Source organism: Chondrus crispus, genomic scaffold, assembly GCF_000350225.1.
Source record: "Chondrus crispus Stackhouse genomic scaffold, scaffold_354, whole genome shotgun sequence".
Lineage (NCBI taxonomy): Eukaryota > Rhodophyta > Florideophyceae > Gigartinales > Gigartinaceae > Chondrus > Chondrus crispus.
In genome coordinates this window covers 83,403-96,905 of record NW_005179248.1, presented here as the reverse complement: position 1 = coordinate 96,905, position 13,503 = coordinate 83,403, and the positions used below count along the sequence as shown (strand labels likewise).

At 50.1% G+C, this 13,503-nt stretch overlaps 1 protein-coding gene across 1 annotated transcript; it reads left to right on the top strand.

Moving 5' to 3' along the window:
• Positions 1-858: 858 nt before the first annotated feature.
• CHC_T00000499001 (hypothetical protein) lies at positions 859-2,361 on the top strand. The gene is made up of 2 exons (XM_005717884.1): positions 859-1,562; positions 1,626-2,361. The coding sequence occupies exons 1-2, from the start codon at positions 859-861 to the stop codon at positions 2,359-2,361; spliced, it is 1,440 nt and encodes a 479-aa protein (XP_005717941.1).
• Positions 2,362-13,503: the final 11,142 nt, after the last annotated feature.

The window sequence follows — 13,503 nt, the reverse complement described above, 5'->3', positions numbered from 1 at the left end:
AAACTCCCTCTCGCATACAGAACGGACAACGCCAAGGAATTTACATCGTCACACGCCAAGGCCACGTACAGTTCGCACGGCATACAGCACATCACAAACACGCCCCATCAACTGCAAGAGAACTCAATAGCAGAGCGGATCAATAAGACGCTCTTCACAAATGCGCGCGCCGCATTACACCACGCAGCCCTCCCACCCCAATTCTGGGAAGATGCCGTACGAGATGTAGCCTTCAAATACAACATCATGCGGCACAGCGCCACACAACAAAGTCCATGGACACTCTGGCACGGACGCCAAGCCCACATGACCCGCATCTTCGCATTCAGGCAAATCGGCACCGCCCCCATACACGCACACAAAACAAAACTACAAGGGCGCAGCGAACCCGCAAGATATATTTATCCCATATCGGAAACCCACGTCATGACCCTCACTATACGCAACCCCCGATACCGCATCATCAGAGCGATCGACTTCAGACCATACGCCAGGCACCAGGACCCCAAACACACGTCCAACCAAGCATTCAAAGTCACACCCTCTCGGCACAAAACGCGTCAGAGAACGCGCGCACCAACACGACACAACCCACCGCCCAGCACAGTCGACGCCACCACAACTGCACCCCGACACGTACACGCAGCGCGCCAATACCCTGACGCCTAACAATGGGCAGCAGCACACAACGACGAGTTAGACACTCTAGACAAACAGCGCACTATCAAATGGATCCCAGCGACAAAAGTGCCGCCCGATGAGACGCTCATCCCATTAACAATTACATACAGGTACAAGCACACCCCGGAAGGCAAAATCGCCAAACGCAAAGCCCGTTGCTCCATACGAGGCGACCGCATGAAGGCAGGACAGCACTTCGACCCAAATAAAACATCCACATTCATGGCCGAAAAGACATCAGTACGCACCTTACTCGCAATGGCAGCAGCGAACCAATGGCCCGTACAATACATGGAAATCACCGCAGCATACCTCTATGAGTCTCACGACCCAAAATTCCCCGTCTACGTCCGCCAGCACCCACGATTTGACAGCTCAATGAAACATGCACACCGAGCGGGACAGCTTCTCGGCAACCTCTACGGAGGCCGTTCAGCAGGACATCGCTACACATCCGGACTCCAAAAACACCTAAGATTGCACGGCTACCTCCAATGCGACAGTGACCCCTGCCTGTTCACCAGCGTCAAAGCCAACAGCAGGCTGCTCGTCACCGTCAGCATGGACGATTTTTTAGTCACCGCGTCACACCAACACCTAATCGACGACCTCCTGGCCACGTTGCAAAAGAAGTACACCATCAAAAATCTCGGTTTTCCAACCACGTATCTCGGTTGGCAGATCACACGAGATGCACAAGGCAGCATCCACGTATCACAGCAACAGGCCATCGACACTATACTCCAGAAGCACAACATGGCCGAATGTAACCCCAAAACCACACCCGCACCGCAAAAACCAAACAAAGCCACACTGAACGAGACAGCACCAGTTTCTCCCACTCTGGCAAGTCACTCTCGCTCCATCCTCGAAGATCTGAGGTACGTCGTCGACAGCACTCGATATGACGCATATCATACCACAAACCAACTAACGCGACACAGCCAACAACCGACTCAAGCAAACTGGCATCAGCTAAAATGGTTACTACGGTACCTCAAGGGCACCAAAGCCCAAACCATTTCGTACCACGCCAGCTCGCCCGTCTGCCTCCAAACGTACAGCGACGCCGACTACGCAAACGCGAAAAGTCGCAAGTCACTCACAGGAATTTTCCACACAATGGGGCACTCACCGATAGCATGGACGTCCACTCCGCAAGACGTCGTGGCCCTGTCCACATGTGAAGCTGAATATATAGCAGCCTCACACGCAGCTCAACAAAAAATTTGGCTCCGCCGGCTGCTCCAGGACATGCAGCACCCCCAAAAACACCCAACCCCCATCTTCATAGACAACGAATCAACGATCCAGATAGCCGAAAACTCGGCCCCCACACGTCGACGCAAACTCATCGATGTGAGGCACCACCACCTTCAGCACCACATTCAGAGCGCGAACATAGCAACAGAGCACATCCCCACAGTGCACAACCCCGCCGACCTATTCACCGAAGCGCTAGGCCCCATTCGGTTCAAGGAGCTGTGCCAAATCATCCAACCAAACGGCACCCGCAGCCCCGATCCAAGAGCACACCCCAGTTCCACCTCCGCGCGCACCCCTCAGCGTCCCCCGGGATTGACGGACCGCAACTCTCTTCACCAGATGCTGAAGGGTGCACCCGTCATGGACCGCAAGGACAGACTGTCCGCACTACAGTCTGTCACACGTGGTACTTAGACCCACGAGACGGCGACGACGAGTAAAGACAGAACTATGAGGATTACGATTCATCAGGATCCATACGGAAAATGGACCTCTGAGAGAGTCTAATTGTCCCAACTTGCACGCCTTGAAAATGCACGTTTACGATTGTTAACGCTGTTGTGCTCCGGTATAGTTGCTTATGGGCTGGAATTAAGCAATCTGGCGAAGTCTCGCTTTAACAAACCAGAGTCTGATGTAGTTATAAGGTCCAGAAACTAAGGTTCCATATATGGAACCTTAAAATTCCACGCTAGGGATATGCAGACATACAAACCGAAACGGAAACTTCGTCGATGGGGATTTGGCTTCAGCAACATTGCAGCCTCTACGAAGGTAGATCTCCGTAACTAGAAGTTACCGCAGGCGAAACCGTATGACCCCGTGCGTACCGGCCCGAAAGAAGGCGTTGTAGGAGACCTTTGCTGGGGCTGATGGTATGGGGCGATCATGTCGGAGGAGAAATGCTGTGTGCGACACCAAGTTTCGTCGAGAAGGTGCCATGGGACTCAGGACAGATTATGATCTGGTCGAACGGATGCATACTGGACTGGCAAAGGGCTGCCTCATGCAGCCAGTGTCAGTACGGCGGTACTCGGCGTGGTTGCAGGAAGTCTGGCATTGAATGGTCGGCCGCAGCCTTTAAACACGAGACACCAGAGTAAGAACACAACGTTGACTGTACAAGACGCTATTACTTCCCAATACCTTTTTCCCTGGGTTTCTAGAGTACCTTACCATTCCCTAATGTACTGTCGTCTCGTGCCTCTCTCCGGGTACCGGGAGAGCACAGCTCAACCTAGTATTCAATAGGTCTCTTTGGCAAATACGAGGTAATTGAAAAACGATGGAATAAGTACCCAACGATCATGATAGTTCCACAGCACTGTAGACACCACAAAAGATTAAAAAATAAAATTTGGTCCAACCTTTCATGGAGAAGACAAGGATCTTACGCAAACATGGGGTAAATGCCCAAACACTGCACGTTTCATCAGATTGATGTCAGCTGGCGAATTTATTCGTGTTCCGTTTCCTCCCCATCCACAGCTTGCCCTCGGAATGTTATTGCCAGTCTCTGTCTACGGCGTTGTCGATAACGCTCCTGCTTGCGCTTTCGCTTGTTCACTGTGGCATCCCCGATGGCATACAACCGATTACAAGACCTATGATAGGTGTCAGCATCGTCCCTTCGCAAAGGATTGCACATGATGTGTGCGTTCGTAAGAGCAGCACAGAGCCGAAATATTGAGTCATAAAGCGTCTCCCCCCACCTAAACTTAGCTGACAAAACCGCCCACAACCCACCAGCACGGCCAAAAAATTCTCGACAATTATTCGATCGGCTGAAACCTTCTTATTGAAGGCGTCATCTTCAGTCGATAAAAACCGACGAGGCAGTTGTTCCCGCGGATATATAGCCCGAAAAAACTCCACAGCTCCTTGTTAGCCGTTATCTGCGAGTAGAGCCCAGCTATCTGGGTACTTGTCTGAAAGAATGCCAATATCTGTGACCTCCTTCTCGTCCTCCGTCTTTGCCAACGCCATGTCGTGAAACGGCTTCATGTGCACTATAATGTCGATATCAGAAACTGAACCTGCGAAATGTTCGCTACAGCCTTCCGCAAAACCGTTGGGCAAGACAGAAACCTCCACCTTAAATCCGTATAATTTATGCTTGCCGCTAAAATATTTTTTTCCTTCTTGAATGTTTCCGCTCGGTCGGTTAGCTTGTTGGAAGGTAACATCTGTAGCGTATCGAGCAAACTTGAAGTGCTTGAATGCCCTCTTTTCGTCCAGCAGTCGCTCCATGGGCCACCGTTCCGCCTTTTCCAGTAGAAACAGTTCATAGAATCTTGTAGAGATCATAAAAATGAAGTTTGTAACCAATCGCTCGAACGTCGCACCCTTCATCTTGAGCGTCTGGCCGAGATAATCCCACTGTCCTCCATGTTTGAGAGTAGCTAGGACCATGAAAAGGGCGTGCTTTGCGGTGTACTGAGATCGTCGCCCACGGCCAACGTTGTAATTATTGGCCAGGAAGGTGCGAACTTTTCCGTAGAGCTGAATAAACTCCTTGATGGTAAAGTTTGTTAACTAAACAATGGCAGTGCCTCCTCCGTTATTATAAAATGTGTCCAGAATGGGGCTGTCTGAATCATTCTCCTCGTCAGTGTCTGCTTGTGGCTCGCAGGGATACTGCGCGAGAGCTGCTTCGCCGCCAATAGCCGCATCCGCCAAAATCTGTAAAGCGGCTTGCGCATCGGTGGGCGTTATCGCTTCCATGACGACCAGAGCCAGATCGGAATGATGATGCAGAGAGGGGTTGGCAAACCGTGGTGAGGTGTCGGGGGAGGTAGGTGTGGTTGCTGTTGGGGGAGGTAGAGGTAGGTTTGGTTGCTGATGGAGGAGGTAGGGGTGGTTGCCGTCGAGGAAGGCGGATGTGGCCGCCGTCAGGGGAGGGGAGTGTCGCCGCCGTCGGGGTGGTGGATGTCGTCGTTGTGAGGGAAGGTGGATGTGCCGCTGTCAGGGGAAGCAGGTGTAGTCGCCTTCAGGAGAGGTGGATGTGGACGCCGTTAGGGGAGGCAAGTGCGGCCGCCGTCGGGAAAAGTGGGTGTCGTCGCCGTCGAGGAAGGGTATTGTCGTCTCTGTGAGGGGAGGTGAGTGCCAACGCCGTGGGGAGAGGTGGTTGTGATAGGCGTCCGGGGAGGGAGTGCTGCCGCCATCGGGGGAGGTAGATGTGGCCGCCGTCAGGGGAGGGGTGTGTCGCGGCCGTCGGGGGGAGGTGGGCGTGGTCGTTGTGAGGGGAGGTAGATGTCGCCGCCGTCAGGGGAAGTGGGTGTATTCGTCGTCAGGGGAGATGCATGTGGACGTTGTCAGGGGAGGGGGTGTCGCCGCCGTAGGGGAAAGTGGATATGGGCACTTTCCGTCACGGCGTCCGGCGCCGTCAGGGAGCCGGTGGGTGTGGGCGCCGTCACGGGGAAGGTTGGGGTGTTCGCCATCAGGGGTGGCGAATGGGGCCGTCGTCCGGGGCAAGTTTGGGGGTAGCTGTCATGGGAGGTGAGTGCGATTACGTGGAGATATGCAGGGATGGATCGCATTGCAGTGAGATGGCGTGATTTCAAAAGACCGCTCAATAGAGCTCGAATTCAGTAGCTTTGTAAATGTGAAAACACTAAGCAGTGTGCAGAGAACGGCGTTTGTAGGTGAAAGACTTTATTTTTTGCAATTGACGCAATCGTTGCGCAAACAGGAGCAAATTGCGCAAAAGAGCAAGCATAAAGAAAGAACAACGAGTTTGAGCACTGACACAGTAAGCAGTGGCGTACTTCGAAGCATACTAAGTGTTAAGTATGTCCAGCATCGCCCCCGCGCCCATCTCTTCACCTCTTCCATCCGCACCCAGCGCCGAGGACATGCGTGCAGCACGTTTCGCGCGGCAGAGCTTCTGCGAAGCTTTACGCTTTTCAGCTTTTTTGACGCCGATCTCAGTCAGTCGCCGTTTGTACTGCTTGGCGTGTAGACCGTCGACATCCCTCAATGGGTGCCATTTGGCATGCAAATTTGTCAACGCAACGCACAATTTGAAAACGTGGTCGTAATGCTTCTCATCCTACCTCCATCTATTGGCCATTACAGCCCATAGCGTACAGAGCCGCCCGAAGTAGTTCTCTACAATAATGCGGTCAGAACTAATGTTTCGGTTTGTCCGCTGCTCTTCCGAAGTGAGCATTCCTCCCTTTGGCTTTTTCTTCGGATTTATTGCCCTAATGACATCTGCTGCGCCCTGATAACCTTTGTCCATCAAAACAGCCCAAAGCCCCTCATATTCCTCCGCCAACGGACCAACATCTGGAAAGTTTTCCATTTCCTCTCGGGTTTTTGCCAGTGCTGAACCATGCCACTGGACGTTGTCGCTGAAGATTGTTAAGTCTGAAACAGAGCCTGGCTGATGTGGCGTTGCTCCAATTGCGATGCCGTTTGGCAATACCGATACCTCGGAATTGTACCCATACATTTTGTGCTTGTTACTGAAGTAGGTTTTGCTCTCTTCGTGATTTCCGGATGGCCTGTTGCATGCCTGGAAGGTGACATCCGTAGCATACAGTGCAAACTTGTAGTGCTTGAAGGTCTTCTTCTCATGCAAAAGACGTTGCATGGTGTAACGCTTCTCATACTTGATCACCGCCAGATCATACAGTACATCCACAATCCTCTCGATAAACCCTAGAATCATGCGCTCAAATGTTGGGCCTTTGACGCCGAACATCTTTCCATTAAAGTCCCAATTTCCACTGTGCTTCAGCGTGGAAAGTAACATAAAGAACACGTCTTTCGGTTGATGCTGGCATTTTCGACCCTGACCGCAATTCCAGTCCGTAGTGATTGCATCCTTGAGAATGTTCCAGATTGCGTTGAACTCTAGAAGAGAAAAGTTTGTCATTTCAAGAACAGCGCCGGCTCCCCCAGACGCAATGAAGGCGTCCATGACTGGCGAGTCTGAATCTTCGACATCGGAGTCAGTGTCAGTAGCTTGACTGTCTGGGAGAAATACAGCGAGATTTTCCTTACGCTCCGCCCGTTTCTCGGCGAGTATCTTCAGAACATTTCCAGCCTTCGTGGGGGTGAAGTATTCCATGGTGGTTGACGGCAGTTGAGAGCGGATCAGGGCCGGTGAGAGCGGATCAGGGCGGGTGAGGACGGGTGGGGTGTGGGTGAGGGTGGATGAGGGCGGGTACGTGCGAGTGCGGGCGCGGGTCAGGGCGGTTTAGGGCGGGTGTAGGCGGGTCTGGGTGTGTAAGGGCGTCGGTTGGGCGTGCGTGGGGGCTGGTGGGATGAGTGAGGGCGGGTGAGGATGTGCGGTGACAAGAAGTGGCGTCCTGCTCGCTTTATATAGGCTCGCGGGCGCCTGAACAGCTCGTAGTTAGGGACAGAGTCCGTTTTGTTCCTGACAGTGTAGAGTGTTTGAGTTGCAACTCTTTTGGCGGCAAGAGCGGCATACGTGGTCTTTGCATGATGACTGTGTCGTTTCTGTAAAGAGTCGATCTTAGGGGGCTTTGGTTGTGTATTTACCCAATGATAATGTCCATATAAATTGTACATTTGCTTTATGCAAAAACACAGTGTTTACCAGAAAGATGCCGCTTTCGCATATGTGACGATCTTCTGCGCAACGTCTGAGTCGATTGGTATGCTACCCTACTGTTAGACCTTTTCAGTAGGCATGCACCTTTTGCACAGTGATTACCTGTTCTCCGTTGAGTCCTTGCTGTACCTGTTGAGCGCTAAACACCACCCCAAATATTAGACAATTACTGAGAAACTGTATCATTACACTAAAGATTGACAAACAGATGATATTGTCCGCGATCTTTTGACAGCGCTGTAACCTCTCAAAATAGATACGTATTGCCCAGACAGTCATAGACCACGAATTTGACAGCATGTCCGAAGTGCATGCGCGATTTCTCTTCCCGCCCATTTTCAAAAAAAATCACAGAACCCGCCTAATCCTTTTCGCAATAAGAGTCATGTGCAGTACAGTACCACTTTCGCCTTCAAGCAGTCTCGAGATCCAACACCGCACGATGAGCCACAACGTCGACACATCACCTGGAGACGCGCTTCGGCTTCTCGCGGAATTGGCTGCAGAGCGGAGCAACGAGCTCAACCAGTACGATTATGACGCTGCGGAAATTGACAGCGATGAAGAGACTGACTCAGATTGCCCAATTCTTGACTCTTTCATTGCGGATGGGGGGGAAATCGCAGTGCTACAGATGACGAAATTTACACTGGCGGAGTATCGAGGGCTTTATGACCGTCTTCGCCCCTTTATAGGCCAACACTACAACGTCGGTCGTGGTAAACGTTCGAAATATAAGGCCAAGGATGTTTTGTTTATGGCGTTATGCGTGTGCAAAAACGGGACCATGTGGGACTTTGCAGCCAAGATGTTCAACATGAAGAGCACGTCCTTCGAGAGGCTGGTCACGAGTTTTATCCGCATGGTCACCCCCTTTGCGTATAAAACGTACGTCGAGCGCGCTGCAGATAAGTTCACAATGTCACGAATTTTTGAGGATCAGTCACACTTTCGTGTATACGGCATGGCGAGGTATGCCACGGACGTGACGTTTCACCAAAGCAACCGTCCACGCGGAAATCACGAGGAAGCCAAAGGTCATTTTAGTGGAAATCACAAAATGTACGGGTATAAGACCGAGGTGAGTGTGTTGCCAAATGGTCTAGCCATTGGGGCAAGTAGACATTTTATGGGATCAGTCGCCGATGTCGATATATTTTATGATAACCTCGAGTGGCACAAGTTGGAACTCCGCAAAGCTCAGACAGAGCGCACTGTGACTGATGTTGGACCTCTAGTCCAGCGGTTTCCCAGATATTGGGCTGTCCTGATGGACAAGGGCTATCAGGAGGCTGCTCGGGAGGTACGCGCTATCATTCCTGTCAAGAAGCCAAGGGGTCGAGAGTTGACAACGGAAGTGGTCCATGGTAACCGAGAAATTTCGTCCGACCGCATTATTGTCGAAAACTATTTTGGTCGACAGTGCACACTTTGGGTTCTAATGGCGAACAAGTGGAGGTGGGCTGAGTCTAACTACAACATGTTTTTTCAATTCACATTGGCCTTGACGAACGCGCATGTGCTTCATCACCTTCTTAGAGAAGAAGATGGTGCGAGGCGGAGGCAAATTTTAAACAGGCGTTTTCACATAATGCAAAGTACAGCTGTGAAACGGCGCCGTGTTCAGGAGCGCTACCGGGTTCGCAGGCGTGCGCGTATCGAGCAAAGGTTGCCCAGCAGGTCATATGCGCAAGGGGCAGGTGCTATGTCTGATGAGGAAGAGCTGTAACTTCACTTTTGTCGCATATCTGAGGAACTGAAAGGATTACTGTAGTGAAGGCCGAGTTCGGCAGTTTGTAGTGATTTACGAGGTTATGCTGTATATGCAATATCATTTAAAGCAAATGCAATTGAAAACGTCATTTCGTAGACATTCTGTTTTCCACTGCCCACATCATATCTGATGTGGTGGACCGTGACTGCTCTCAAGACCTGTTGTACCAATCGACGTGTCCTCTAATATACAGAGTGATAACTGCACTAAAGGTCTAATGCTGATGATGCGTTTCTGCGCTCAGCATTGGTGGCACTGCTCATGTTATGATTGACTAGAATGAAATATCAAAAATATTTATAGGAATTAGGGGGAGATCGAATTGGGAGATAGTCTTTCCGTATTTACTCGGTCGTTTCCGTTGCTACCCCCATGGTTAGAGCAAGGCAACCAGTGCGCTAATTTATAGAGCACAATTTTAGCCATGCAGCGCTCTAAAGAGTGCGCAACACAACAAGTGCGTCGCCATATGTGACGGCCCGCAAGGGGCTGAGTATTAGTTTTTCCCAAGTTTTTCGCCAAGACAAGGGGTCTGAAGCACGGCGCATATAGCACTCGAAAGATGATTGGTCATAGTGATTATGAAATATCGATGAATTCTGAATGATCGCGTGCTATATCCATTTCTATCCTGCGCCAGGAAAGAAACGAATATAGAGATAGGTGCTTCCAGATAGCAACCGAAAAAAGCGATTAGCGCACCAGTTGACATGCCAACAGGGGAAAATCTCTAAAATTTCGAAATTTAGCGCACTGGTTGCCTTGCTCTTACTGTATGGCAATAATATGTGCGTTGTCAATTGACAGCTGTTCAAAAGGTCTAATGTCCCTCTCTTCCAGTAAATAATTTCAACATCACTCTCCAATCTTCCACAGGGTTGACAACTGACCTTGCTCTCCGCGGCGCAAGTTGTCCAGACGCTATGTGACCATTGACAGAGTCGAGCCAATTCTCTGGTCAGAGCAGTTTTTCACACTCTCTCGGACACATTTGACATCAGATTCCTTTCAAATTTCTGCACTGTATCCCATGTCGGCTCTTGTACTGTATACCGCCCGCGTCTTTGTCGTGATTCTCTACCGATGGCTGTTGTGTGCATGTTGCTGTCGACAGGCAGCCGCTGTGCGGCGGCTGTTACGGTCCCTTAATTGTATTTCAACGCCTCAGCGTAGTTGTTGCATCATGCTACAGTCTTGTGCCAAGTGATGTTTCACGCATAGGAATCTGCATACTCGCCCTTGGATGCAAATTCTATCCCTAAGTTCGAATTATCCATTCCCAGAGGCCCTCACTATTTCTATCTTGCATACAGCAAACGGAACGCGACTTTGCACTGAAAATGGCAAGGTGCCGGTACTGCACAACCCTTTATTTCGCTCACCAACCACGCCTTGTTGTTCCGGTCCTGATTTAACAACTATTTAGGGTGGCAAGGCTGTGGATGGCGCAGTCGTGATGCTGAGTAAAGTCGCGATAGAATGAAGCCTCAACAAAGTGAACAGACTGTATACAATGAACCGCAAAGGCAGTATCAAAGCGCCACCGTGCCGTTTTAGCCCAGATTTCGCACTTCGGCAGACATTCAGTAAACTGACCCTGGTGGCCTCAGTACAGTGAACTGAGCGGGCTTCCAATGTGCGCCACATTTTGGTTCACTCTATCGAGACTTTGCTCTGACTTTGCTCTGTACGGCGGGGACGGTCTGCCAAAGATATATGGACATGCGTCCAGTCTCTGGAGAGATGTGAGGAAGTTGGGGTGCTGCGTCTTTTTTTTTTTTTTTTGAGGTTGCCGTTTCTGGAGTATAAGAGCTGCCAGTGAAATCAAAACAAAAAAAAAATCTCCCAGGCTGTCGTGCTGTACTTTATTGATATGGATTCTTTCGCGTCCTGACTCTATAGAACTTGTCACGACAAGTCCTTATCACAACTTCGCATACCTCAACTATCACAACGTGCGCTGACAACGCAATCGTGACTGCAATGCATCCCAAAATCTTTGAACGTCCAACTGTCCTTCCCCAATAAGCAATCGAAGCGACTTTCTCCGTGGCCGCATTTTGGTACCGCAATTCAGCGTTGAGTGGGCTGTAACTGAGACAAGACCCGCATCTGTAACTATTGTAACCGAGTTTTTCTCTCTGATTCGACAAGCCTAGCTATGCTTCAATTTGGAAAGGGTGCATTCTGGTTGTTGATGCAAGAAAAAAAAGTCTTCCCTTACCTTGTTCAGTGAGGGTAGCAGAGTATGTAGGGCTGGTCAAGGGTACGCAACCTGCAGTCTAGAACGCACACCGGAACGCAATCGAACCAAAGCAATGACTCCAAATTGCGAAAAAATAAAATCCCCAGTTCACCCAACATATATAGTAACTGTCTAGTTGTAATCTGGGCGATCACCACAAGCAATCGGTCAGAAATAAGGCAGGAAAGTTGCAATAATCTGCTGGAGTGTAAGACCAGCCTAATTTGGACAGCATCAAGGGACACGCCCTTTACGCAGAATCTTGCCGTGAACGCATCAGCAGAAAACATTTTGGCAGTGTGTGTCCTGGCCTACACGTGTGGTACGCTCAAAGTCGTGGCATTGCTGATCGCATTACCAGGGAGACCAGCAGCGGTCTTGCTTGTCACGGGTCCCGCCGTTTAAGCAATTTCGACCACAAAGAGACGTGTGCATATTCAACCGAGGTGAAGCATTGCGAGTTGGTGTATTCTCGAGAACCTTAATATCTTGGAAGGTATGTAGGAAGTGGGACACAATTTTGTAATGGCCCCAAGCCCAAAGCACGCTTGCCTTGTTGCACCGTTGCGCTGTCCCATGCATTTTATTCCTCTTCCACACTGTAGTTCTGTCTTTTATTCGGAGATGTCCGATTTGTCGCAGTCATAAGGCTATGTCATAGACAGTCTTCGACATAGCCTTGTGACTGCGACAAAGCCTTCGATCTGCATGCCGCTCGGCAAGGCCTAATCGCAAGCCCGAAAGGCTGTTCCACTCATACACTAGAGAGAGAGCCAAATAACCTTTCATACAGTACAAGCCACAAAACACTGGGCCTGTTTGAAAAAGCTGCCGAGGTGTCAGAGGACCACACAGGGAGTCCACAGATTCGTTTCGTCTCCGCTAGTGTCTAGGTGACAAATGGCCTCATATGAGGTCACTTTTCAACTTAATTTTTCTCGACTTATGCTAGCTGAACAAAATGGAAAAAGATACTCTCGCCACCGCAGTTGACTTCTGCGCTGTGGAAGGGTGGAGCTTGGTGAGATCTGCACGTCCTTTCCAGGCTTTTTGAGAATACCTAAAGAAGAAGCTTTTTTTAAAGAACATCAAAACGTTTTTTGTTGATATCTTCGAAACCAAAACGCCTGTTTAAAATATCATCCGATTGTTGAAACTATATTAGATTCTTAGTATTTCTGTGTATTCATAACTGCTATCCCGATGTTTTGCAGGAAGCGATTGCCGAGGGAATATTGGTTAAAGAAATGGTGTCTAAACTGATTTTATAAAATTTCGATTTAATGTATACTTTTTTGCAAAAAAAACCCGGCCTCATATGAGGCCAAGCCTGACCTCATATGAGGCAAATTGCCGGTCGTCTAGACACTAGACGCGGTGGTCTTTTGCACTGAAACCTTCTCGTGATTAGTGGGAAGGATATAATGATTTGCTGGAGCAAGCATCACGTATAGGAGGGCAGGGGAGGGGGGAGGGGGGCGGGGGGGGGGGCACGTTATAAGGCGAGCCCAGGCCGAATCTGTCCACGTCGCCCTATATCAAGTCCTACCTGGCCTGAAAGGTGATATTGCACCGAGAGGCAAGTTTGATACTAACATTTGAGAAGCAAATGCGTCGGACATGTAAAGTTTAAATTTAAACCGCCTACTACTGGAACAACTCAGTTATCCGGAGATGGCGGAAGCAAGCTCCTTCGCGTCGCGTTTTCGCGAGAAGAATAGCTCTTTTCGCAAGCCCTGAGTGTCGACTTGCAGAGGGTATCTTGTAGGCGTAGCGATGTCTTCGAGTCCCCTGAGCATTTTCGTTACCGCCGAGGACAGCATGAGGGCAGGCCTGTTGGGATTTGGCCGGCTGTCTCGAAATTGTCGTCGGGCTATAGGTGCGAACGCGTTTGTTTCTTTAAGATCGCGGATGAATTCATACTGCTGATGTCTACTCTTACCAAACAGCCCT